General features: G+C 46.2%; 1 protein-coding gene across 3 annotated transcripts in view; it reads right to left on the bottom strand.

Annotated features, from left to right (window-relative positions):
- Window positions 1-11,134, bottom strand: part of LOC116354020 (runt-related transcription factor 1-like) — a 44,321-nt gene extending 33,187 nt beyond the window's left edge. Inside the window, exons 1-2 of one of the 3 annotated variants that reach the window (XM_031792762.1) lie at window positions 10,612-11,134; window positions 9,878-10,066 (exon numbers count right to left, since the gene is read on the bottom strand). In XM_031792762.1, coding sequence (XP_031648622.1) covers window positions 9,878-9,935 — 58 coding nt within the window. In that variant the 5' untranslated portion in view covers window positions 9,936-10,066; window positions 10,612-11,134. Of the gene's footprint in view, window positions 1-874; window positions 1,055-9,877; window positions 10,067-10,611 lie in introns of those variants that run through there. The other 2 variants (XM_031792765.1, XM_031792764.1) reach the window with 2 other exon arrangements.
- Window positions 11,135-27,787: the final 16,653 nt, after the last annotated feature.

Genomic DNA, 27,787 nt, shown 5'->3' with positions numbered 1-27,787 from the left:
ACAGCTTTACTAACACAGAGTGTTAGGACTCTATTACCTACAGCTTTACTACCACAGCACCACAGAGTGTTAGGACTCTATTACCTACAGCTTTACTAACACAGAGTGTTAGGGCTCTATTACCTACAGCTTTACTAACACAGAGTGTTAGGACTCTATTACCTACAGCTTTACTACCACAGCACCACAGAGTGTTAGGGCTCTATTACCTACAGCTTTACTAACACAGAGTGTTAGGACTCTATTACCTACAGCTTTACTACCACAGCACCACAGAGTGTTAGGACTCTATTACTTACAACTTTACTACCACAGCACCACAGAGTGTTAGGGCTCTATTATCCACAGCTTTACTACCACAGCACCACAGAGTGTTAGGGCTCTATTACCCACAGCTTTACTGTAACGTTCGTCGTCTTCCTCTGATGAGGAGTAAGAGAGGTCGGACCAATTTGCAGCGTGGTTGGGGCCATTTTAATAAGACAAACTGAACACTACAAAAATACAAAATAACAAAGTAAAACAAACGACATGGTCCCGTGTGGTAACAAACACTAACACGGAAAATAATCACCCACAACTCAAAAGTGAAACCAGGCTACCTAAATATGGTTCTCAATCATGGACAACGATAAACAGCTGCCTCTGATTGAGAACCATACCAGGCCAAACACAGAAATCCCAAAACATAGAAAAAGGAACATAGACAACCCACCCAACTCACACCCTGACCATACTAAAACAAAGACATAATAAAAGAACTAGGTCAGAACCTGACATTTACTACCACAGCACCACAGAGTGTTAGGGTTCTATTCAATCTGGATCGCTGAAGCCTTACAGACTGCCCAATAGAAATGTGAAGGGAATTTACCATATGCAGCGTTTACCATGAATGCTGTCGCTGCTAACGCTGGAACATTTCCTTTAAATTTCTATCACGCTGTAACGCAGAACTTCCGTGATACGCATTGAATAAAGACCTTAGTGTGCTTGTGTGTGTGTGTGTGCTTGTGTGTGTGTGTGTGTGTGTGAGAGAGAGAGAGAGAGAAAAACAGAGAGCGTTAATGTGAGTGTACAGACAGACTGACGGATACCGTTATTTTTCACCCCTCACACCAGAATGTCTGGCAACAGGAAGAGAGAGGAGGAGGAAGATAGAGAGGAGGAGGAGGAGAGCGATAGAGAGGAGGAGGGGGGAGAGAGGAGGAGGGTAAAGTCTGACTGCATCTCTACTTATCAGCCCCACCAAACACACTCTGTGGTTTCACAATGTTACGGAAACAACCCCCCGCCCCCTCACACACACACACACACACACACACAGACACAGACACACACACACACACACACACACACACACACACACACACACACACACACACACACACACACACACACACACACACACACACACACACACACACACAAACAATCCACCCCCCCCCCCCACCACACTTGCACCAACCTCCCAACTATTTTCAACAGCAATAACTGCAGAGAGAGTTTATCCTTGCCACTGTTGCCTTTGCTTGGCTTTCTATGACAAAGGCATCAGTAAGAAGTGCTCTGTTTTATATAGACTCAATTCCTCTGTTTCATATAGACTCATACCTGTTTTATATAGATTAAATTCCTCTGTTTCATATAGACTCATACCTGTTTTATATAGACTCAACCCCTCTGTTTTATATAGACTGAACCCATCTGTTTCTTATAGACTGAACCCCTCTGTTTTATATAGACTCAATCCCTCAGTTTCACATAGACTCAATCCCTCTGTTTCATATAGACTCAATCCCTCTGTTTCATATAGACTCAATCCCTCAGTTTCACATAGACTCAATCCCTCTGTTTCATATAGACTCAATCCCTCTGTTTCATATAGACTCAATCCCTCTGTTTCATATAGACTCACACATTCTGTTTTATATAGACTCAATCCCTCTGTTTCATATAGACTCAATCCCTCTGTTTCATATAGACTCAAGCCTTCTGTTTAATATAGACCCCATCCTTCTGTTTCACATAGACTCAATTATTCTGTGTAAAGTACTTAAGTAAAAATATTTTAAAGTACTACTTAAGTAGTTTTGGGGGGTATCTGTACTTTACTATTTATATTTTTGACAAATGTTTTACTTTTTCCTTCACTACATTCCTAAATATACAGTGCCTTGCGAAAGTATTCGGCCCCCTTGAACTTTGCGACCTTTTGACACATTTCAGGCTTCAAACATAAAGATATAAAACTGTATTTTTTTTGTGAAGAATCAACAACAAGTGGGACACAATCATGAAGTGGAACGACATTTATTGGATATTTCAAACTTTTTTAACAAATCAAAAACTGAAAAATTGGGCGTGCAAAATTATTCAGCCCCCTTTACTTTCAGTGCAGCAAACTCTCCAGAAGTTCAGTGAGGATCTCTGAATGATCCAATGTTGACCTAAATGACTAATGATGATAAATACAATCCACCTGTGTGTAATCAAGTCTCCGTATAAATGCACCTGCACTGTGATAGTCTCAGAGGTCCGTGAAAAGCGCAGAGAGCATCACGAAGAACAAGGAACACACCAGGCAGGTCCGAGATACTGTTGTGAAGAAGTTTAATGCCGGATTTGGATACGAAAAGATTTCCCAAGCTTTAAACATCCCAAGGAGCACTGTGCAAGCGATAATATTGAAATGGAAGGAGTATCAGACCACTGCAAATCTACCAAGACCTGGCCGTCCCTCTAAACTTTCAGCTCATACAAGGAGAAGACTGGATGAACTGCAGAGATCTACAGCTGAGGTGGGAGACTCTGTCCATAGGACATCAATCAGTCGTATATTGCACAAATCTGGCCTTTATGGAAGAAAAAAATAAAAAGTGTTGTTTAAAGTTTGCCACAAGCCACCTGGGAGACACACCAAACATGTGGAAGAAGGTGCTCTGGTCAGATGAAACCAAAATTGAACTTTTTGGCAACAATGCAAAACGTCATGTTTGGCGTAAAAGCAACACAGCTCATCACCCTGAACACCCCATCCCCACTGTCAAACATGGTGGTGGCAGCTTCATGGTTTGGGCCTGCTTTTCTTCAGCAGGGACAGGGAAGATGGTTAAAATTGATGGGAAGATGGATGGAGCCAAATACAGGACCATTCTGGAAGAAAACCTGATGGAGTCTGCAAAAGACCTGAGACTGGGACGGAGATTTGTCTTCCAACAAGACAATGATCCAAAACATAAAGCAAAATCTACAATGGAATGGTTCAAAAATAAACATATCCAGGTGTTAGAATGGCCAAGTCAAAGTCCAGACCTGAATCCAATCGAGAATCTGTGGAAAGAACTGAAAACTGCTGTTCACAAATGCTCTCCATCCAACCTCACTGAGCTCGAGCTGTTTTGCAAGGAGGAATGGGAAAACATTTCAGTCTCTCAATGTGCAAAACTGATAGAGACATACCCCAAGCGACTTACAGCTGTAATCGCAGCAAAAGGTGGCGCTACAAAGTATTAACTTAAGGGGGCTGAATAATTTTGCACGCCCAATTATTCAGTTTTTGATTTGTTAAAAAAGTTTGAAATATCCAATAAATGTCGTTCCACTTCATGATTGTGTCCCACTTGTTGTTGATTCTTCACAAAAAAATACAGTTTTATATCTTTATGTTTGAAGCCTGAAATGTGGCAAAAGGTCGCAAAGTTCAAGGGGGCCGAATACTTTCGCAAGGCACTGTATATATACTGTTTACTCCATACATTTTCCCTGACACCCAAAAGTACTCGTTACATTTTGACAGGAAAATTGTCCAATTCACACACTTATCAAGAGAACATCCCTGGTCATCCCTACTGCCTCTGATCTGGAGGACTCACTAAACAGAGAACATCCCTGGTCATCCCTACTGCCTCTGATCTGGAGGACTCACTAAACAGAGAACATCCCTGGTCATCCCTACTGCCTCTGATCTGGAGGACTCACTAAACAGAGAACATCCCTGGTCATCCCTACTGCCTCTGATCTGGAGGACTCACTAAACAGAGAACATCCCTGGTCATCCCTACTGCCTCTGATCTGGCAGACTCACTAAACACAAATACTTTGTTTGTAAATGATGTCTGAGTGTTGAAGTGTGCCCCTGGCTATCCGTCAATAAAAATACAAATATACAATTGTGCCTTCTGGTTTGCTTAATATAAGGCATTTGACATAGTTTTACCTTTTACTTTTGATACTTAAGTATATTTTAAACTAAATACTTTCAGACTTTTACTCAAGTGGTATTTTACTGGGTGACTCACTTTTACTTGAGTCATTTAAGGAATCTTTACTTTTACTAAACTATGACAGTTGGGAACTTTGTCCACCACTGGACTCAATCCCTCTATTTCTTCCTCTCTTCTGTCTACTACAGGACCGTGTCTATCGGATAGCTTCTACTAGTAATGGCTCCATGTTCATCTCTGCACACACACACACACACACACACACACACACACACACACACACACACACACACACACACACACACACACACACACACACACACACACACACACACACACACACACACACACACACACACACACACACACACCAATCTGACCAGGTGCCTGTCCCTAAGTCTCTTCCATCAGACAGCACAGCAGAGGTAAGGGCACCACGTTCATCTCTGCTCCGGTGTCTTAATGTACCCTTGTCCAGCGAGAGAGGCAGCGGTCAATACCTTGGCCTGGACACTGACGCTCGATAGTGGACGGTCTGTCTCTCTGTCTGTCTGTTTGTCCAGAACTGCTCAATAACCCTGCCTCCAGCCACAGTCCCAAGACCATAGATACTGTAGGACTCAGGCGGACTCTGTGGAGAACCATTCTATCAATACCTTTACTGCAGCTGTTTGCATAACTATCGGATCAATACAAGTGTAGCGATTCCTGATTGGTGGGTATTTGGTTCCATTTCCATGACTCCACAGGCAGATTGTTCGAATTGAAAAACAGAGGGCTCTGCCTCGGTCGGCCTGGCCAAACACATAGAGCCATGGTTGGGTCTCTAGGCCTGGGGAAGTGGTAACCCAGCAGGGCTGTACAGGGACCAGTTCTTTAGAGGGACTCTACTAGAAACACAGAGACCCATTGGGGGCCACAGGGACAGGACACTCAATAGAGACACACAAACACAGACATGCAAAGTACATGGCCTCACACCTACGATTTCACACACGCATGCTAAAACACATAATGAGTAAATAAGCACAAGAAGGAAGGGGGGCTCTGTTTGCCCTTTTCAAGGGACAAGGTTCAATCTCTTCCACCCCCCCTACATCCCTCACCTCCCCCTCAAACACATCTCTCTTAGAACCCAGCATATTTGGCCTGCATCTCTCCATCACCCATATCCTCTCTGCCACCCCTCTCTCCATGTGCCCCTATACACACACCTGCCATAACAGAGAGATGTATGGGTGTGTGTGTATTCTTGGGTGTGTCACTATGCTCTTGAGACAGAGCATGAAATGTACTGTGCTGCACTGTGTGCGTGTGCGTGTGTGTGTGTGGGTGTGTGTGAGAGCATCCCCTGTATGCGTGAATCAGTATGTCGCAGACCCCAGTTCTCCTCTCGCTCTGTTTCCTCTTGCTGGTCCTGGAGGCCCCTGATAACCACAATCAGGCCTGGACAGACCCCTCGCCGAGGTGTGTGAGAGAGTATGAGTGAGTGTGTGTGTGTATCAGGGCCTGGCAGGCAGGTCGCGGGCCGAGAGACCCAGAGAGAAGCCAGGGTCAAGGGGTTGCGAGGCGTAAATCGCCCCTCGTTGGGTGACAGAAAAGCAGCAAAACAACCTTCAAAACTACGAGTTTGATCCAGACCACATAGAGAAATATGGTGCATGAACAAGTGGGAAAGGAGGGAGGACAGAGAGACGGAATGGATGGAGAGGCGAGGCAAGTGGAAGTAGGCAGAACGTAAATTTGGTCCCAAGTTGGGTGACATAAAAACTGAAAAACAAGTTGAGTTATGGTGTGAGAATGAATGGAGCGGAGAAGAGGAGGAGAGAGAGAGAGGAAGGTCAAAGGTCAGGCTGAAATGAGGAGCGACGTTAAGAACATCAAGTACCAGGTTTTGGTGTTTGTGTGAGTAGGGAACGGAGTAGGAACCGAAAGTTGGGACTTTTAGTGAAGTCTGGAGAGAGAAGTTTATCTGTCCGTCTCCATAGAACACGTTTGATCTTTCAGGACAAAACCTTGATGGTGTGAGACTGAGACAAGAGAGAGATTAGACTGAAGTCTAACTGACCCCACAGTGATTACACACACACACACACACACACACACACACACACACACACACACACACACACACACACACACACACACACACACACACACACACACACACACAAACAAATACTATAGAATTCACTGTAGTGTTTTTGCGGACTTTACCGTAGTATTTACTGTAGTATACTGTAGTATTTACTGTAGTATACTGTAGTATTTACAGTTAACTATAGTTTAAATACTGTATTAAAAGAAAACTGTAGTACATACTATAGTAATTCATGTAGTGTTTATGCAGTTTGTAGTGTAATGTAGTGTTTATGCAGTTTGTAGTGTAATGGAGTGTTTATGCAGTTTGTAGTGTAATGTAGTGTTTATGCAGTTTGTAGTGTAATGTAGTGTTTATGCAGTTTGTAGTGTAATGTAGTGTTTATGCAGTTTGTAGTGTAATGTAGTGTTTATGCAGTTTGTAGTGTAATGTAGTGTTTATGCAGTTTGTAGTGTAATGTAGTGTTTATGCAGTTTGTAGTGTAATGTAGTGTTTATGCAGTTTGTAGTGTAATGTAGTGTTTATGCAGTTTGTAGTGTAATGTAGTGTTTATGCAGTTTGTAGTGTAATGTAGTGTTTATGCAGTTTGTAGTGTAATGTAGTGTTTATGCAGTTTGTAGTGTAATGTAGTGTTTATGCAGTTTGTAGTGTAATGTAGTGTTTATGCAGTTTGTAGTGTAATGTAGTGTTTATGCAGTTTGTAGTGTAATGTAGTGTTATGCAGTTTGTAGTGTAATGTAGTGTTTATGCAGTTTGTAGTGTAATGTAGTGTTTATGCAGTTTGTAGTGTAATGTAGTGTTTATGCAGTTTGTAGTGTAATGTAGTGTTTATGCAGTTTGTAGTGTAATGTAGTGTTTATGCAGTTTGTAGTGTAATGTAGTGTTTATGCAGTTTGTAGTGTAATGTAGTGTTTATGCAGTTTGTAGTGTAATGTAGTGTTTATGCAGTTTGTAGTGTAATGTAGTTTGTAGTGTATGTAGTGTTATGCAGTTTGTAGTGTAATGTAGTGTTTATGCAGTTTGTAGTGTAATGTAGTGTTATGCAGTTTGTAGTGTAATGTAGTGTTTATGCAGTTTGTAGTGTAATGTAGTGTTTACTATGGTGTTTTTGTTTTATTATCTTTGACATTTTCCTTCAGGAAACCTACTGGAGAAATACTAAAAGAGCACATTTTCCATAACCGGTATTTTTTTCATGTGGGTACACACACACACTCACACACGCACACACACGCACACACGCACACACGCACGCACACACACACACACAAACACACACCAGGGAGATCGCTCAAGATTGACATCAAAATTGGACGTCTATCCATGTCCGGAGGACTTTGGGAAATTCCTTCAAAACCGGTCACTAGGGGCAGCAGTGAGCTCTTTTCTCATTAAGTTTTGCCAGGGCCTTGTGGATGGGGATGGAGGATGGTGATGGTGGATGGGCGCAATCCCATGACTCTTTGTTGTGTGTTCCATTCAAGTCGTGGACACTCTTTTTGTATTTTTAGTTTGAACCCTATCCCAAACCTTAACTCTTAACCATTCAGAATGAGAGCCTAAACCTAACACTTAACTTCGATATTTGACGTTGGGAGAAATGGAACGATACAGAGCAGCAGGAGAAACAAAAACACTTTGAAATTCTGCAGTGAGACTTTGAGAGTTTGTTGGACACACACACACACACACACAGAGAAAGACAGAGAAAGACACACACAAATAAAAACAAATACCACAACACACTGGTGGGAACCACTGGATGCTTCATCGTCTTTTCACATCTCTGTCTGAGAAAGTTATTACATTTAGGCATGTTCCTGTGTGTGAACCTGCATCGGGCCCTGCAGATACACTTCCTGTGCTAACTGACAACTTCTACACAGAGAAGCTTAGCACACACACACACACACACACACACACACACACACACACACACACACACACACACACACACACACACACACACACACACACACACACACACACACACAAAGGCGACTGGAAACTCAGGATCCCATCTCGAGCTCTTTCTCAGAAATAGACTACAACAAAGTGGCTGCTCACTCAGTTACCTGCCTTGACGCCATGTTGATGTCAGAGCTAACTGTTCCTCAGCTAACAGAGATGTTTTGGGCCATAAGGCAAGAGCTTGTCACCTCCTTTTCTCTCACCTCGTCCTTTGTCACCCACTGTCCCTACTCTCGTTCACTAACTGCTCTGACGAGAAAACATAAGTGAGCCGAGGTGAGGTGAGCTCCAAACAGGAATGAGGATAATGGAAAAAAGAAAGTCACAACTGCAAGTTTCTAAAATCAGTTTTTGCCCAAAAAGCTGAACATGCGCACTCAATCGCATGCACACACACACACACACACACACACACACACACACACACACACACACACACACACACACACACACACTCTCACACACACACACACACACACACACACACACACACACACACACACACACACACACACACACACACACACACACACACACACACACACACACACTCTCACACACACACACACACACACACACACACACACACACACACACACACACACACACACACACACACACACACACACACACACACACACACACACACACACACACACACACACTACGTGGGACAGCTGCAGTGTCTGGAGATGGTGAGTGTTGACTTACACAGCAGAAAGGAATGCTTCTTCTCTCCTCCCTCCTCTCTCCTCCCTCTCCCTTCCCCTCCTCTCTCCTCCCTCTCCCTTCCCCTCCTCTCTCCTCCCTCTCCCTTCCCCTCCTCTCTCCTCCCTCTCCCTTCCCCTCCTCTCTCTTCTCCTCACTTTTCAATATTTTTTGACTCAACACAATTACAAAGCCCCCCAACCCTGATACACACAGTCGACACCATAAACCGCACATCTCGAATATAGTTCACGGTACAGGAGTGGTTCATGTGGTTCTTTGTGGTAAAGAGTTGGTGCCCATCAAGCTTACCCAGAGATCAGCTGCAACAGTAGAGAGTGCTGTGTGGTAGAGACGTTCCAATAGTCTGAGGGGTGTGTTGTATTACAGCTCATAGGCTCACCAGATAAAACAGCCTACTAGCCCTCAGATCTGTGGTTTTCAGATCCAGCCACATGATGTAAAAACTACAGTAAAATAGCAACCAGTAGGGAGGGTTTGGCCGGTAGGGATATCCTTGTCTCATCGCGCACTAGCGACTCCTGTGGCGGGCCGGGCCCAGTGTACACTGACCAGGTCGCCAGGTGTACGGTGTTTCCTCCGACACATTGGTGCGGCTGGCTTCCTGGTTGGATATACGTTGTGTCAAGAAGCAGTGCGGGTTGGTTGGGTGGTGTTTCGGAAGACGCATGGCTCTCGACCTTCGCCTCTCCCGAGCCCGTACGGGAGTTGCAGCGATGAGACAAGACTGTAACTACCAATTGGATACCACGAAATTGAGGAGAAAAAAGGGGCTAAAATTAAAATAAATAAAAAATAGCAACCAGAACTACAATACCCATACACACATCTACTGTACGTCTGCACTCACCCCTGATGAAGCATGGCTGGTAGGATGACATGGATTCAAAGATGCTGTTTGATGCCATGGCAACGCTACCGCACTTCTGGAACACACGGTCCTCTGCTATGTCCAGTGCTCCGATGTTCTCGTCCGTTCCTCCTTCCTCTTCTTTATTTGGGTGTGTGGGGGGGAGAGGGGTGATTTCAAAACTGATTCCTGACATGCAAACACACACAGGCCACAGGGTCAGAGAGAGTCAGTTAAAGTTCTCCCACCCACAGATCAACATCAATACAGACAACATCAATACAGATCAACATCAATACAGACAACATCCCAACACTACCGACCACATCTTGATGGAACTGTTTTGTAGAGATGAAAACTGCTTTATGAATGCACAGCAAACTCAAAAACACAAAACACTCCCCATTCCTGACCCCCAGGTCACCCCGGGTTGGTGATGCAGGGTAGGTGCTCTCCTCCTGGGTAAAGAACAGAGCTCAGGGACCCCAAAGCCCTGGATCCCTGAGGAGTTATGGTGGTGGTATGCACCAACTCCTTGAGAGAGAGCTACATTTGTTCCAGCCCAGCAATAACACAGCTGATTCAACCATCCAAGGTCTTGATGAGTAGTTGATCAGCTGAATCAGATGTGTTAGTGCTGAACTGGAACAGAAGCATTACATACACTCTGTAGTTCTCTAGGACCAGGGCTAGTGTCCGCTGAGTGGAGGAGGCTGCGGTTTAAGGGCTCTTACCCTCCAGAGGTGGCCTGATCCTGGGATGAGAGGTGGTGAGGTAGTCTCTCCCTGTGGTTTCAGAGGATCACTAACCTCTGGCTGAGTCACACGCTGTAATCCAACCTAGCCAATCTCTCCCTCTCTCTCTCTCTCTCTCCCTCCTCTCTTTCTCTTTCTCACTTATCCTCCTTACTCTTCTCTCTCTTTCACTGTCTTTCTTTACCTGTTTCTAGCTCTTTCTCTCTCCCTCCTCTCACCTCTCTCCGGCGGTGATTGGATTGTAGTCGTCTCCTGTCTGGTCACAGCTCTGGTTTGTGGTCGAGTGGTTGGACCACGTCGGTCTCTCCAAACCCCAGCGGCGGCTTCAACTGTTCCCCTCGAGGAAAAAAGAGCCAGGGCTCAAGCCCATTGGGCGAGGACGGTCACATGATCCTCAGAGTGAGCGACTCTCTTTTTGTGGCGTTGTTTTGTTTTCATTTAATCTGGTATTGTGGCTTTACTCAGCCACCCCACCTGCCCTCTGCCTGACCAACTGTTAGCACTGGGGAAGTGGCTGTGGCTACAGTTTAGAGAGAGACAGAGAGAGAGAGAGAGAGAGAGAGAGATCGAGAGAGGTTAAAGAGAGAGAGGGAGAGAGTGTATGTGCCAGTGTTTGTCTGTGGTTTTTGCAAAAGAGAGAGAGAGAGAGAGAGAGAGAGAGAGAAAGGGTGAGCATGTGTGTATTTAGAAAGAGAGAAAGGTGAGTCACCCACACAAAGCCTACCCATGCAAATCTCTCTCCAGGAGGAGAGTGTGCGTGTTTGTTTGTGTGACGGCTTGGGCACCTGAAGCCTCGCACAATTTACATGCCATCTTTTCATATCACTGTCCCATTTCCTCATGTTGTGACAGGAAAATAAAGAAAGAGTGGGAGAGCAAAAGAGAGGAAGAGAGAGAGGGGAAAAGAGGAAGAGAGAGAGGGGGAAAAGAGAGGAAGAGAGAGGGGAAAAGAGAGGAAGAGAGAGGGGGAAAAGAGGAAGAGAGAGAGGGGGAAAAGAGAGGAAGAGAGAGGGGAAAAGAGAGGAAGAGAGAGGGGAAAAGAGGAAGAGAGAGAGGGGGAAAAGAGAGGAAGAGAGAGGGGAAAAGAGAGGAAGAGAGAGGGGAAAAGAGAGGAAGAGAGAGGGGAAAAGAGAGGAAGAGAGAGGGGAAAAGAGAGGAAGAGAGAGGGGGAAAAGAGAGGAAGAGAGAGGGGAAAAGAGAGGAAGAGAGAGGGGAAAAGAGAGGAAGAGAGAGAGGGGGAAAAGAGAGGAAGAGAGAGGGGGGAAAAGAGGAAGAGAGAGAGGGGGAAAAGAGAGGAAGAGAGAGGGGAAAAGAGAGGAAGAGAGAGAGGGGAAAAAGAGAGGAAGAGAGAGAGGGGAAAAGAGAGGAAGAGAGAGAGGGGAAAAGAGAGGAAGAGAGAGAGGGGAAAAGAGAGGAAGAGAGAGAGGGGAAAAGAGAGGAAGAGAGAGAGGGGAAAAGAGAGGAAGAGAGAGAGGGGAAAAGAGAGGAAGAGAGAGAGGGGAAAAGAGAGAAAGAGAGAGAGGGGAAAAGGAGAGGAAGAGAGAGGGGAAAAGAGAGGAAGAGAGAGAGGGGAAAAGAGAGGGAGAGAGAGGGGAAAAGAGAGGGAGAGAGAGAGGGGGAAAGGAGAGGGAGCAAGTGAAAGAGCTAGATAGCAGGGAAGTAGAGAGAGTGAGAGTGAAAGAAAAGGAGGGGGAAGACAGAGAGAAAGAGAGGGAGGATGTGGCCACAAATGAGTGCAACACCGTTTCCTGGATGTGAAGAGTATTCAACTGTCACCTGATGTAGCCCCGTTATGATGTGCTTTCTGACAGTTTCATACTCCTGTAATCCACCATTCAGTCAAGTAAAGGTAACATAAAACTGCTCTGCGGGTTAACTAAACTACCTACCACTAAACTAGAAAAGTTCTATTGACTTCTATGGCCACAGTTTCGTCAAGCCTCAACCTTGTTCTGGTGAGGGTGATTTACCCAGACAGGTCACCTGTGATAAAAGTCAGTATTCGACGTCCATCCTTAACTGAGGACGTCGGGAGATGACATGGAAACCGGCCACTAGGGGCAACAGTGAGTGTTGTTACCTTCAAGTAGGTTTCAGTTTTGCTTGGGTGTTGTGGACGGGGATGTCTGCCTCTGATTCCAAAGGTTGCAAGTTTGAATTGTTTTTGATATTTTTGTTTTAAGCCTATCCAAAACCTTAACCCTTACCTTAACCATTAGGAGTTAGTGCCTAAGCTTGACCTTTTAACACTTAGAAATGTGAGGTTCGAGAAACATGGTTGAACGTCTAATTCTGACGTGAGACTGTGAGAGCTAGTTGGATTTATCTGAACACGTGTGTATATGTGTTTGTCTGTTGATTTTAATTGTAGGGCTGCGATGTGAGTGTGTGTGTGTTGGGGTTAATAGTAGGGCTGGGATGTGAGTGTGTGAGCGTGTGCAGGTCAGCGTACACCTGCTCTAATAAAGGCTGAAATTGCATTGTTTAGGGGGCGGAACCAAATCACCCCCGCCCCCCACACCTGTAGCACCATGCCTCCAATCTCACCTTAGACACGCCCCTCACAGCCATTCAGCCATCTGGGTTTCAGGGGTGAGAGGGAGGGAAGGGTGAGCGGGTGTGGATGTCATCAGTTGGCCGAGACAGCTGCGTCCCCACCCTCTCTGTCTTAAGTTTAATATACACACATGCACAGATACAGTATACTTCCTGAAGAATCTGATCCGTCTTCGTCTCAATGTAGCCCGAGCCCAAACGGAAGACTCTGAGACGCGCTGAGGGAACACAGCAGGATTATCATGACCTTTGACCCCCTACAGACACAACACAACCTCCAGCTGCTGCTTCCTGGGTCATCTGGAGGTCAGACTGGGTCAGGGGTCAGGGGTCAGATGGGGTGGGGTCTTATGTCAGCCAAAGAGGGGGATGAGAGACGGAGATAAGTGGAAGAGATGTAGTGACTATAAAGAGAGAGAATAAGGCAGAAGGAGAAGTAATCAGACGGAGAGAGAGAGATTTGGAGAAGAGGCGGATGTTTCTGATAGACACAGCTGTCAGTGAGACCTCTCCATACATGCACAACCGCCCATGGCGGTCCCACGACACAGCTTCCACCCCCTGGGCCTGGGACAAAAGTGTGGAGGAGACCCTTTAAAAGTAGTATATAAGATAGTAGGATATACAATACTGTGGGACCACCACATACCTATATAACTATGGGACCCATTAAAACAGCAGAGATTGTGAGTCTAAGGCAGCTACGTACTGCAGTAGTAAATGAAGCTATACTTACAGAAACAATCATCCTGAGAGTAAATCTCTCAGCTCAGCAGGTATACCACAGTAAAGAGGCCCAGCCTGTTGAGCTCATTGAGGTGGGAAAGCAGGGGACTTTCCTGAGCGTGACTCCCAGGCCCGGCCCCTCCCAGCTGGGTTAGGTCTGCTGCAGCACCTCCCTGCCTTCCCCTCCCACAGAACACTGAACAGAGAGAGGGAGGAAAGAGAGGAGGATAGAAAAAAAGAGGAAGGGAGGGGAAGGAGACAGAGGAGATATAGGACAGGAGGAGAAGGACAAGGTCAGAGAGAGGGAACGAGGGAGAGAAAGAGAGAGGAGGGGAATTCTCAAAGTGTGCTGTCTGTCTGAGAGGGACTGGTTACTGACTCACCCACCCACTCACACTGGAAACCTAGCAGGTGCCCCCCCCGTCTCTCTCTCTCTTTGTCTGTATCTCTCCCCCTCTACTCCACTCCAACCTCTCTCTCTCTCTTTGTCTGTATCTCTCCCCCTATACTCCACTCCAACCTCTCTCTTTGTCTGTATCTCTCCCCCTATACTCCACTCCAACCTCTCTCTCTCTCTTTGTCTGTATCTCTCCCCCTATACTCCACTCCAAACTCTCTCTCTCTTTGTCTGTATCTCTCCCCCTATACTCCACTCCAACCTCTCTCTCTCTCTTTGTCTGTATCTCTCCCCCTCTACTCCACTCCAACCTCTCTCTCTCTTTGTCTGTATCTCTCCCCCTATACTCCACTCCAACCTCTCTCTCTCTCTTTGTCTGTATCTCTCCCCCTATACTCCACTCCTCCCTCTCTCTCTCTCTCTCTTTGTCTGTATCTCTCCCCCTATACTCCACTCCAACCTCTCTCTCTCTTTGTCTGTATCTCTCCCCCTATACTCCACTCCAACCTCTCTCTCTCTTTGTCTGTATCTCTCCCCCTATACTCCACTCTAACCTCTCTCTCTCTCTTTGTCTGTATCTCTCCCCCTATACTCCACTCCAACCTCTCTCTCTCTTTGTCTGTATCTCTCCCCCTATACTCCACTCCTCCCTCTCTCTCTCTCTCTTTGTCTGTATCTCTCCCCCTATACTCCACTCCTCCCCCTCTCTCTCTCTCTTTGTCTGTATCTCTCCCCCTATACTCCACTCCTCCCTCTCTCTCTCTCTCTTTGTCTGTATCTCTCCCCCTATACTCCACTCCTCCCTCTCTCCCTCTCTCTTTGTCTGTATCTCTCCCCCTATACTCCACTCCTCCCTCTCTCTCTCTCTCTTTGTCTGTATCTCTCCCCCTATACTCCACTCCAACCTCTCTCTTTGTCTGTATCTCTCCCCCTATACTCCACTCCAACCTCTCTCTCTCTTTGTCTGTATCTCTCCCCCTATACTCCACTCTAACCTCTCTCTCTCTTTGTCTGTATCTCTCCCCCTATACTCCACTCCAACCTCTCTCTCTCTCTTTGTCTGTATCTCTCCCCCTATACTCCACTCCAACCTCTCTCTCTCTTTGTCTGTATCTCTCCCCCTATACTCCACTCTAACCTCTCTCTCTCTTTGTCTGTATCTCTCCCCCTATACTCCACTCCAACCTCTCTCTTTGTCTGTATCTCTCCCCCTATACTCCACTCCAACCTCTCTCTCTCTTTGTCTGTATCTCTCCCCCTATACTCCACTCCAACCTCTCTCTCTCTTTGTCTGTATCTCTCCCCCTATACTCCATTCCAACCTCTCTCTCTCTTTGTCTGTATCTCTCCCCCTATACTCCACTCCAACCTCTCTCTCTCTCTTTGTCTGTATCTCTCCCCCTATACTCCACTCCTCCCTCTCTCTCTCTCTCTTTGTCTGTATCTCTCCCCCTATACTCCACTCCAACCTCTCTCTCTCTTTGTCTGTATCTCTCCCCCTATACTCCACTCCAACCTCTCTCTCTCTTTGTCTGTATCTCTCCCCCTATACTCCACTCTAACCTCTCTCTCTCTCTTTGTCTGTATCTCTCCCCCTATACTCCACTCCAACCTCTCTCTCTCTTTGTCTGTATCTCTCCCCCTATACTCCACTCCTCCCTCTCTCTCTCTCTCTTTGTCTGTATCTCTCCCCCTATACTCCACTCCTCCCCCTCTCTCTCTCTCTTTGTCTGTATCTCTCCCCCTATACTCCACTCCTCCCTCTCTCTCTCTCTCTTTGTCTGTATCTCTCCCCCTATACTCCACTCCTCCCTCTCTCCCTCTCTCTTTGTCTGTATCTCTCCCCCTATACTCCACTCCTCCCTCTCTCTCTCTCTCTTTTTCTGTATCTCTCCCCCTATACTCCACTCCAACCTCTCTCTTTGTCTGTATCTCTCCCCCTATACTCCACTCCAACCTCTCTCTCTCTTTGTCTGTATCTCTCCCCCTATACTCCACTCTAACCTCTCTCTCTCTTTGTCTGTATCTCTCCCCCTATACTCCACTCCAACCTCTCTCTCTCTCTTTGTCTGTATCTCTCCCCCTATACTCCACTCCAACCTCTCTCTCTCTTTGTCTGTATCTCTCCCTCTATACTCCACTCTAACCTCTCTCTCTCTTTGTCTGTATCTCTCCCCCTATACTCCACTCCAACCTCTCTCTTTGTCTGTATCTCTCCCCCTATACTCCACTCCAACCTCTCTCTCTCTTTGTCTGTATCTCTCCCCCTATACTCCACTCCAACCTCTCTCTCTCTTTGTCTGTATCTCTCCCCCTATACTCCACTCCAACCTCTCTCTCTCTTTGTCTGTATCTCTCCCCCTATACTCCACTCCAACCTCTCTCTCTCTTTGTCTGTATCTCTCCCCCTATACTCCACTCTAACCTCTCTCTCTCTATCTCTTTGTCTGTATCTCTCCCCCTATACTCCACTCTAACCTCTCTCTCTCTATCTCTTTGTCTGTATCTCTCCCCCTATACTCCACTCCAACCTCTCTCTCTCTTTGTCTGTATCTCTCCCCCTATACTCCACTCTAACCTCTCTCTCTCTATCTCTTTGTCTGTATCTCTCCCCCTATACTCCACTCCAACCTCTCTCTCTCTTTGTCTGTATCTCTCCCCCTATACTCCACTCCAACCTCTCTCTCTCTTTGTCTGTATCTCTCCCCCTATACTCCACTCTAACCTCTCTCTCTCTTTGTCTGTATCTCTCCCCCTATACTCCACTCCAACCTCTCTCTCTCTCTTTGTCTGTATCTCTCCCCCTATACTCCACTCTAACCTCTCTCTCTCTATCTCTTTGTCTGTATCTCTCCCCCTATACTCCACTCCAACCTCTCTCTCTCTTTGTCTGTATCTCTCCCCCTATACTCCACTCTAACCTCTCTCTCTCTCTCTTTGTCTGTATCTCTCCCCCTATACTCCACTCCAACCTCTCTCTCCTTCTCTCACTTCTCCTGTTCATTCATTCATGAACATTTAAAAAAATGATTAATGTACACAACAATAAAACATGTATCTGTTATGAGTTATTCTGGGGTCACAGGTCAATAGGAGTGGTGGGATCCAGATATGTCTGGGAATATCAGGGCTTGTGGTTGGCTGACCTGATGGAGAGTGAAGATCTGGGAGAACATGGATGGGATTCTTTCATAAGGTCAGGGAGAGGGTGAGAGGGAGTGAGTGAGAGGGAGTGAGGGAGAGGGTGAGAGGGAGTGAGGGAGAGGGAGTGAGGGAGGGAGTGGACATTTATACTATGGTTGTCCGGTGATGAGTGATGAGTGATGAGTGATGAGAACTCAATCACACTTTACTTGACCCTTCTGTCAGAAGACCTACATAACACCATCATTAGAATGGTAGAACAGAGATCATAATATAAGGAATAAAGTTTTCATGAGAAATAGGCAGGCAGAAAATACTGGGAAAAGGCCTCACTGAGTTTTGGCAGAGTCTTACTAAGGAACAACTTAACCAGCAGGCTTGTAAACAATCCCAGACATTCAGCGGGGGTGGTGTGTGTGTGTATGTGGTGTGTGTGTGTGCGTGCATGTTTGTGTGTGTAGGGATTGGGCAGTGTGTGTGTGTGAGTGTGTGTGTGTGTGTGTATGTGTGTGTGTGCATGCATGTTTGTGTGTGTAGGGATTGGGCAGTGTGTGAGTGTCTGTGTGTGTGTGTGTGTGTGTGTGTGTGTGTGTGTGTGTGTGTGTGTGTGTGTGTGTGTGTGTGTGTGTGTGTGTGTGTATGTGGTGTGTGTGTATGTGGTGTGTGTGTGTGCGTGCATGTTTGTGTGTGTAGGGATTGGGCAGTGTGTGAGTGTGTGTGTGTGTGTGTGTGTGTGTGTGCATGTTAATGAGTGTTTAATAACCCTTTCTGTAACAGGACAAGGGGTCAGATCACTTACTTGCAGTCTGCGTGACACACTGGCGGCTCAGTGTGTGTGTGTGTGTGTGTGTGTGTGTGTGTGTGTGTGTGTGTGTGTGTGATCTTAACCACCAACACACACTTAACTGTCACCAGCTTGGCATGGGCTCAAACAGTTGGTGTCATATACTCACAGGTAAGAGAGAAAAGACAGCGATAGAGAGGGAACGAGAGAGAGAGCATTCAGAAATGCTTTGATCTCTAGACCACGACCCTGACCACAACCCTGACCATGACCCTGACCCTGACAACGACCCTGACCACGACCGAGGCTGTCTCAGGGAGAGTTGGGATAGGGGTTAGGGTTTAATTTTTAAAATGTTTTATCCAACCTTTATTTAACTAGGCAAGTTAGTTAAGAACAAATTGTTATTTACAATGACGCCTACCCCGGCCAAACCCGGACGACGCTGGACCAATTGTGCGTTGCCCTATGGACCTACCAATCATGGCCGGTTGTGATGCTACCTGGGTTAAGTTAAGGAGTTAGGTTAAAGGGTTAAGGTTAGGGTCAGGATGTGCTAAAAGGGTTAGGGTTAGGTGAAGGGTTAGATAACATGCAAAGTAGTTAAAATGTGTAAGTAGTTGAAAAGTTGCTAATTGGCTAAAATGCTACAGTTGTCCGTGATGAGATTCAAACTCACAACCTTTGGGTTGCTAGACGTTCGTGTTATACGCTGACCCATCCACCCCAACCAACCACCCTACTTTCGTTTTTGCCTTACGTAACCATACCAAACGTAACATATCATACTACTGTCATTTGAGTGTCCCGGATGTACATTTGCTATGTTACGTATAGTCTATGAGACCAGGCTGTAGACACTTGTGTGAAATAGGACAAATATGAGCACCCTCCAAATTATTATTATTATTATATAGTCAATACAGGAGGGCATACAGTAAGCCTTGGCCACAACAATGAACTAAAGCTACTGAACGCTTCTAAAGATCTCCCTCCCTTCCTTCTCTCTCTCTCTGACAAACACTCCTAGACAAACACCAACAGCCGTTCAGTACTGGTTTCCATTCCAGCATCCTGTCGTGATGAAGTCATGGATGAGCCATCGTTTAGCCATCCTGTCGCTCAGGCAAACACATGACAGAGGGATGAGGCATCGTTTAACAGGCCTGCCATTCAGGGAGCACAGAGAAGGCCTTTTGTTCCCTGACGGTTATACTAACGTTAGGATGAGGGGGCGACTGGTTAAAAGTGTGTGTTGCTCGCATTGAGATGTGAAGGTCTTTGTCTCAGTGTGTGTGTCTCTCACAGAGTGATGTGAAGCATTCAGTCTCAGACTTTTCATTACTCAGCAGGCAGGAGGGAGAATCTTCCGGTAAGAGACCGCCTCCTAGACACTGGAAACACACACACACACACACACATACACACACACACCGAGTCACCCACAGCCTGAGTCACCCACACCCTGAGTCACCCACACCTGGCCCTCTCATCTTACAAACGTATGTAATAAGCCCATCCCCCTATGTGTCTGTGTCTGTCAGTCATAGGAGGCTTGATGAGAGGAGAAAGGAAACATTCAGACTGTGTTGGGACGAGGCCCTAGTTGACACTAATACAGTCAGACAGAGGAGAGGGAAACACATTCGTCTTAGTGACAACTCCACTAATTACACGCATGTGTACTGAGAATTCATGTGTCATCATCAGCATTTGCGTGTGTTTCATCATAATGGAACTGGAGGAGACTGTAACTGAAATATTTAAGGTCCCATATCAGTTGTTATTCAGCAAGAGTAATTCATCAAACTATTTATTGTATTAATCCCACGTGCTTTACCTACGGTGTTAAGGGATTGTCTATGTATCTGCTTGCTAACATGACTAGCTAGCCAGCCAAACAGAAGTGTTGATTGATAGATACAATTCCATCATTGATGTGGGAGACCCTGATATTTAACATGTTGTCAGATCTCTGGTTTGTTCCCTCTCTCGATACCCAATAGGGTGACCTCCCCTAGACACTGACGTGGGGTCAGTTTTGCATTCCTTCATAATGGCTATGTTTCCCATTTCAGGACGGCAAGCTGATCCTAGATCAGGACGGCAAGCTGACCTTGGACAGCTCTGGGCAACTAGCTCCCAGAGCCGTCCACTCCCGGGGGTTTGAACCTTGATCCCTGCTAATGTCCTAAACCACTGAACATGCTCTGTAAGTGGCTGGGGTCAGAGGTTAAGATAGCCGTGGCTTGTGGGAGCTCAGGAGCTCACACTGTGCTCAGCCTGCCTGCCTGTCTCCACGGTGACAAAGGAGAGGTGAGGAAAAGCCTGGTGTCATCTCTCACTGCCACTGTTTTCCCATTGCTATAGAGGACACAGATATCACATTGTAGGTTATATTTTAGCATTCTTTTTTTAACATATTTTATTGTATTGTGAAATGTAAGAAACAAAATGGCATCCAAATTGACCCTTTGGGGATTGCTAGACCATAATGCATTTTATTGTTCATAGTCATGGGCTGGATAGTTGTGCAGACCAATTCACTGAAGAATACTTGACACTGTAAGTAAACGCACACAAGCACGCACACACTGAAAGCTGAGCTCTGTGGGGTCTTGCAGGCTAATGAGATGATGACTGTCAGCAGAATCTGTTTGTTTGTTCTCTCTCTCTCTCTCTCTCTCTCTCTCTCTCTCTCTCTCTCTCGCTCTCTCGCTCTAGCTCTCTCACTCCCCCTTTCTCCCCCCTCCCTCTCTCTCTCTCTCTCTCTCTCTCTCTCTCTCTCTCTCTCTCTCTCTCTCGCTCTAGCTCTCTCGCTCCCCCTTTCTCCCCCCTCCCTCTCTCTCTCTCTCGCTCGCTCTCGCGCTCTAGCTCTCTCGCTCCCCCCCCCCCCTCTCTCTCTCTCTCTGCCCTCTCCCCCTCTCTCTCCTCCCCCATCTCTCTCCCCCCTCTCCTCCCTCTCTCTCTCTCAATTTCAATTCAATTCAAGGGCTCTCTCTCTCCCTCTCTCTCTCTATCCCTGTCTATCTCTCTCTCTCCCCCATCTCTCTCTCCCTCCCTCCATCTCTCTCTCTCCCTCTCTCTCTCCACACCCCCCTCTCTCTCCCTCCATCTCTCTCCCTCTCTCTCTCCACCCCCCCTCTCTCTCACTCTCTTTTCCCCTCTCCCCCTCTTTCTGTCAGTAAAAGAGGGGGGGGGGGGCAATTGGACGGGGGAGTTGACTGAGCATGGCAAATGAGATAATTGGTCCCCAGTGGATTGGGAGAGAGGGGGTTGATAAGGGGAGGGGGGGGGGGGCTGGAGAGTGGGGGCGGGGGTGGACGTAGAAATAAAATAGTTTGTGTTTCTATCTGGGTACTTTCTGGTGTATATGTATGTCTACAATACAGCTCTATGTAGCTGTGTTATGTTGTTGTTTTATGTGGGTGTACTGTATTGGTTGTGTTTATGTGGGTGTACTGTATTGGTTGTGTTTATGTGGGTGTACTGTATTGGTTGTGTTTATGTGGGTGTACTGTATTGGTTGTGTTTATGTGGGTGTACTGTATTGGTTGTGTTTATGTGGGTGTACTGTATTGGTTGTGTTTATGTGGGTGTACTGTATTGGTTGTGTTTATGTGGGTGTACTGTATTGGTTGTGTTTATGTGGGTGTACTGTATTGGTTGTGTTGATGTGGGTGTACTGTATTGGTTGTGTTTATGTGGGTGTACTGTATTGGTTGTGTTGATGTGGGTGTACTGTATTGGTTGTGTTTATGTGGGTGTACTGTATTGGTTGTGTTGATGTGGGTGTACTGTATTGGTTGTGTTTATGTGGGTGTACTGTATTGGTTGTGTTTATGTGGGTGTACTGTATTGGTTGTGTTTATGTGGGTGTACTGTATTGGTTGTGTTTATGTGGGTGTACTGTATTGGTTGTGTTTATGTGGGTGTACTGTATTGGTTGTGTTTATGTGGGTGTACTGTATTGGTTGTGTTTATGTGGGTGTACTGTATAGGTTGTGTTGATGTAGAAATAAAATAGTTTGGGTTTCTATCTGGGTACTTTCTGGTGTATATTGGTTGTGTTTATGTGGGTGTACTGTATAGGTTGTGTTGATGTGGGTGTACTGTATTGGTTGTGTTGATGTGGGTGTACTGTATTTGTCAGTGCATCAGTGGAAGAGTGGAACAACAGGAGGGATAGAGTCTGTATGCTGGGGTGTGAGTGAGTTCTCATTATGTCTCCTATAGTTAATGGATCTTTCCAAAGGAGAACTGACGGTACATTGGGGAGTCACATAACATAATGCTTCCTCCTGACGGAGACTGATATACTACCCCCCTCGGAACCAAAATGGTGCTAGGTATACGACAGAGGGAGGAGCTTTATTACCGTGACACATCTTACCGTCCTGTCTACAGTTCATCTAACGGGGGCTAACGTCGCTGACAACTCTCCGGTGGCACAACTATTACGACATAACGATATGTCCTAATGACATTCACAACTATTACGACATAACGATATGTCCTAATGACATTCACAACGTTGTGACGACATTGCCATATGTCGTCACTTACGACATAACGGCAACCTGACGATAGCTAATGATGATAGGCTCCCAGAGGTGCCATTATACTGACTTACTGCACACACACACACCCACACACACACACACACACACACACACACACACACACACACACACACACACACACACACACACACACACACACACACACACACACACACACACACACACACACACACACACACACACACTGAACTAACGACTGGCAGGTCAGATAACTATCACTATAACCATCCCATCTTCCCTCCCAACTCATAAAAACAGACGACTCTAACACTCCTGTTGAGGGTACAGTGATGGTTGGACTGGTCTTAAGGGACTATAGGATTATAGTGCAGTCATTATCTCAGTAACTATGGTCACAAACCATCTTCGCTTTAAGTGGACACGTGTTGTTTTGCACTGTGTGTGTGTGTGTGTGTCTGTGTGTGTGTGTGTGTCTGTGTGTGTGTCTGTGTGTGTGTGTGTGTAGACGTGAATGGGGTCTGGAAAATGGCATAAGACTCTCTCCTTGCACCTGTCCATTGTACTCTCTCTCTCTCTCTCTCTCTCTCTCTCTCTCTCTCTCTCTTTTCTCGCTCTATTACAAAGATCAAAGGCATCTGAGGGGTTGGGGCTAATTATCTAAAGCTACCTGCAGACACACACACTCACAGCGGTATAATTACAGGCCTGCAGGTAAGGAGAGTTAAACAGAGAGCCAACAGGTGGGCCATATCATGTTCTACGAGAACACACCTCTACAGAGAGAGAGAGAGAGAGAGAGAGAGGGGGGGAGAGGGAGGGCGAGGGAGAGGGAGGAGAAACAGGGAGAGAAAGAGAGGGAGAGGGAGAGGGTGGAGAAAAAGAGAGATGGAGCAGAAAGAGAGAGAGAGAGAGAGAGGGGGGAGAAAGAGAGAGAGAGAGGGAGAGGGGAGAGAGAGGGAGGAGAAAGAGAGAGTAAGAGAAAGAGAGGGAGGAGAAAGAGATGCAGGGGGAGAGAGGTGGAGAGAGAGAAATAGCAAGAGAAACAAGAGCGATAGGGACATACTTATTTGAATACTCATCTCTGACAGAGAAGCTTCTTTGTCCTTGCCTCTTCAGACAGTTTCTTCATTTCCATAGCTATTAGAAACACCTATGTATCACGGTACAGTAGGGTATTTGTGGTCACGTCAACTACTCTGTGAGCTAGACCCATCATTGCTGATACTGTTCCTCTGGCCACAGCATGGCTTAGGTATAACCACAGACCAGCGCTTACTGTGATTGACAGTAAACAATGACAGTCTCTCACTTTTAAATGAGAACCATAGTGGAACATCAGCAAGTTGAATCTGGGTTCAGCAGAGCCTGGTGTGACTGTAAATCTGATCTATGATCTGTGCTGTGGTGGTCAGATGGGCTTGTAAGGCCGCAGTGCCTCAGCTAAATGGCATGCGCTGGCAGTGGCTAGCCACAGCGGGACACACACACTGGTCTCTCTCGTTTTCCTCTCTCCTCTCCTCCAGTCTCCTCTCAGTTTTCAGTTGCAGTGAAAATGTCATCTTCCTCTTTTCAGCATTGCAGTACTGGGTCAACAGCCTCCCTTATGCAAAACACCTCTTCGCCTGGCTGCCCTCTTACATAGACAGCTATGGTCTGCTGTCAATACAAACCAAAGCAACGGAAGGGTTCATGGTGTCTGAAAACAGACAGGTATGTGTGAGAAATATGGGTGATGATGGCTCCACCTTGCCTAACAATAACCTAACAGGACTAACCCATGCAGAGTTACCAGGGTTGGAGACCACTGCCTTACAGCAGGCAGAGGTCTGTCTGTCTGCCGGTCTTCCTGTTTATCTATCTGTCTGTCTGTCCATCTGTCTGTCTGTGTGAGTCAGCATCTCAGTCTCTAAGAGAAACAGAGGGAGAGAGAGTAATAGAACATTGTGAATATGTTACATAGTTATTATGGACTTCATCAGGCAGATGGTTCTGGGTTACTGGTACCATCAGTAGTCAGACCATCTGGATTTGACATCAACATGACTGGGACCCATGAGAAACTAACCATTCACATTCAAAACACACATTAATGCACGCACGTACACAGGCACGCATGCAAGCACTCACACACACGATTGATGAGGCAACTCATCCATGACACCCCCCACATCTAATTACAGACCCACACTGTAACTAAGCCTTACTCATTGGCTCCTACCATCCCCAGTGGACAATGGACGCTTCTGGGGGAATGAGGCGCTAGACAGATATGTGTGGAGGAGATGTGTGTAGACAGATCAGATGTAGAGGATAAAGCTGAGGGATTCAGCTCTCTGACTTCCTTTCTCCCTCTCTGACTCTCCTCACCACCGTGGCTTGGGCCTGCACTGACACCTGTAGGCCAACGGTGGAACTGCATCCTAACAGAACTTCACTTCTAAGATATATATATATTTTAAAAGATAAGTAACAATTAACACCTTACAAACCCATAATCTTAGAATCCATTTGGGCAGGAATTGTGCGGTTCACAATGTTTCTGCATGCTTTGCCACGTAGTTGAATTAGTTGTGCAAATGTAATCTGATGTAATCTCTCGTGGACAGCTTCTCGTTGGCAGGAAATGACAAACTTTCGCAAGCTAATTTTGCTTCTGGGTAACCGAGATGATGCAAATATGACCCATTTAGAGTTCTCACCGTAGCTGTAGTGGTGTGTTTGTTGGGCTGTTGGCCTGTTACCTGTTGTTGACTAGCAAAGTGATGCTACTGTGGAAGAGGTTTCTGGTAACTACCTCATTGAGAGGAGCCAAGGCTATTAGCTCTGTGTGTGTGAGAAATCCCATGGTATACAGTCTCTCTGCCAGGCAGCACACACACACATGCTGGGGAAGAAATAGCTGGCCAAGACGAAACAGACAAACTCAATTATTTTCTATCTGGTTTTCTTCTCTACAATTTCCTTTTGCACTATTTCGTTCAACTGGACCTGACTCAACAATACTATTTGGTTCTGTTGTATTCTATTCATCTCAGCAGTGTCCTGTTCCTCAGTGTAGTGTTCTACTGGACCTGACTCAACAATACTATTTGGTTCTGTTGTAATTCTATTCATCTCAGCAGTGTCCTGTTCCTCAGTGTAGTGTTCTACTGGACCTGACTCAACAATACTATTTGGTTCTGTTGTATTCTATTCATCTCAGCAGTGTCCTGTTCCTCAGTGTAGTGTTCTACTGGACCTGACTCAACAATACTATTCGGTTCTGTTGTATTCTATTCATCTCAGCAGTGTCCTGTTCCTCAGTGTAGTGTTCTACTGGACCTGACTCAACAATACTATTTGGTTCTGTTGTATTCTATTCATCTCAGCAGTGTTCTGTTCCTCAGTGTAGTGTTCTACTGGACCTGACTCAACAATACTATTTGGTTCTGTTGTAATTCTATTCATCTCAGCAGTGTTCTGTTCCTCAGTGTAGTGTTCTACTGTCGAAGGCTATGAGGCTGTGATTCAGTGTACAGTCTAGCAGGCTGTAGAACAGAGTAGATCTGGCCAGGCTGCACTCAGACTCCAAAGGCTAAAGATTAGCCTCAGTTTGGCTCAAGTATACAGGGCTGCTGCCTGCGGTCTGGCTAGCCACACACGCACACGCACAAATAACCATTACTCCTTTTCACTTTGTGTATCATTTCAGTATTTTATTGCCCCATCAGTCTAGTGTGTTGCTTCAGTAGCACCCTCACCTATCTGCCCAGGGCAGCCATTGTGTACACAGGATGCCTGTACCACTGTGGGCAGGAGAGATAGTGGAGGCCTCACTGAAGCCAGGGACATTTCTAATGAACGTGGCCCATTATCAGCACTCCCACCCTGGGGTGATGAAGCTGTCCATCAGGGCCCTCCCCCATGACATCTCTGGCACCTTCTGTTTCCTCAGAGCGGTTCACACCATTCACACAGACACAACAACACAACAGGAGCGTGTTGTAAAACTGTTGACTGCCAGCAGCCGTTAGAGTCATGATAGATGATGGAGCGAAGCAGCAAAAAGGGAGGGAAACTGTGTGAACGAAAAACTGTACCCACTGGTCACACACTGGTTGAATCAACGTTGTTTCCAAGTCATTTCAAGGAAATGACGTTGACCCAACGTGGAATAGATGTTGAATTGACGTCTGTGCCCAGTGGGTAGTAAAGGTGGTGTCTAATCTGTCTTCCAGTAAGAGCTTGTGTGAATAGGTATGTTATGAGCTGTGTGGTGTTAGTGTTACTGTGTGTGTTCGTGTTGCTGTGTGTGTGTATGTGTTTGGTTGCGTTGCTGTGTGTGTGTGTGTGTTTGTTCGCGTTGTTGTGTGTGGGTTGCATTGCAGTGTGTGTGTGTGTGTGTTTGTTTGCGTTGCTGTGTCTGTTTGTGTGTTAGTGTGTGTGTGTTTGGTTGCGTCGCTGTGCATGTGTTTGTGTGTGTGTGTGTTTGGTTGCGTTGCTGTGTGTGTGTTAGTGTGTGTTTGGTTGCTTTGCGTTGCTGTGTATATGTTTGTGTGTGTGTGTTTGGTTGCGTTGCTGTTTATGTGTTTGTGTGTGTGTGTGTGTTTGGTTGCGTTGCTGTGTGTATGCTAGTGTGTGTGTGTTTGGTTGTGTTGCTGTGTATATGTTTGTGTGTGTGTGTGTGTGGTTGGTTGCGTGGCTGTGTTTGTGTATGTGTGTGTGTGTTTGGTTGCTATGTGTGTGTGTTAATGTGTGTGTGTGTTTGGTTGCGTGGCTGTGTATGTGTTTGTGTGTGAGTGTGTGTTTGGTTGCTGTGTTAATGTGAGTGTGTGTATGTTTGGTTGTGTGGCTGTGTGTGTGTGTGTGTGAGTATGTGTTTGGTCGTGTGGCTGTGTGTGTGTGTGAGTATGTGTTTGGTTGCGTGGCTGTGTGTGTGTGTGAGTATGTGTTTGGTTGCGTGGCTGTGTGTGTGTGTGTGTGTGAGTATGTGTTTGGTTGCGGGGCTGTGTGTGTGTGTGAGTA

This window comes from Oncorhynchus kisutch, linkage group LG16 (assembly GCF_002021735.2).
Source record: "Oncorhynchus kisutch isolate 150728-3 linkage group LG16, Okis_V2, whole genome shotgun sequence".
Classification (NCBI taxonomy): Eukaryota; Metazoa; Chordata; class Actinopteri; order Salmoniformes; family Salmonidae; genus Oncorhynchus; species Oncorhynchus kisutch.
The sequence above is the reverse complement of the archived record's forward strand: the minus strand, read 5'-3'. Positions and strand labels throughout refer to the sequence as shown.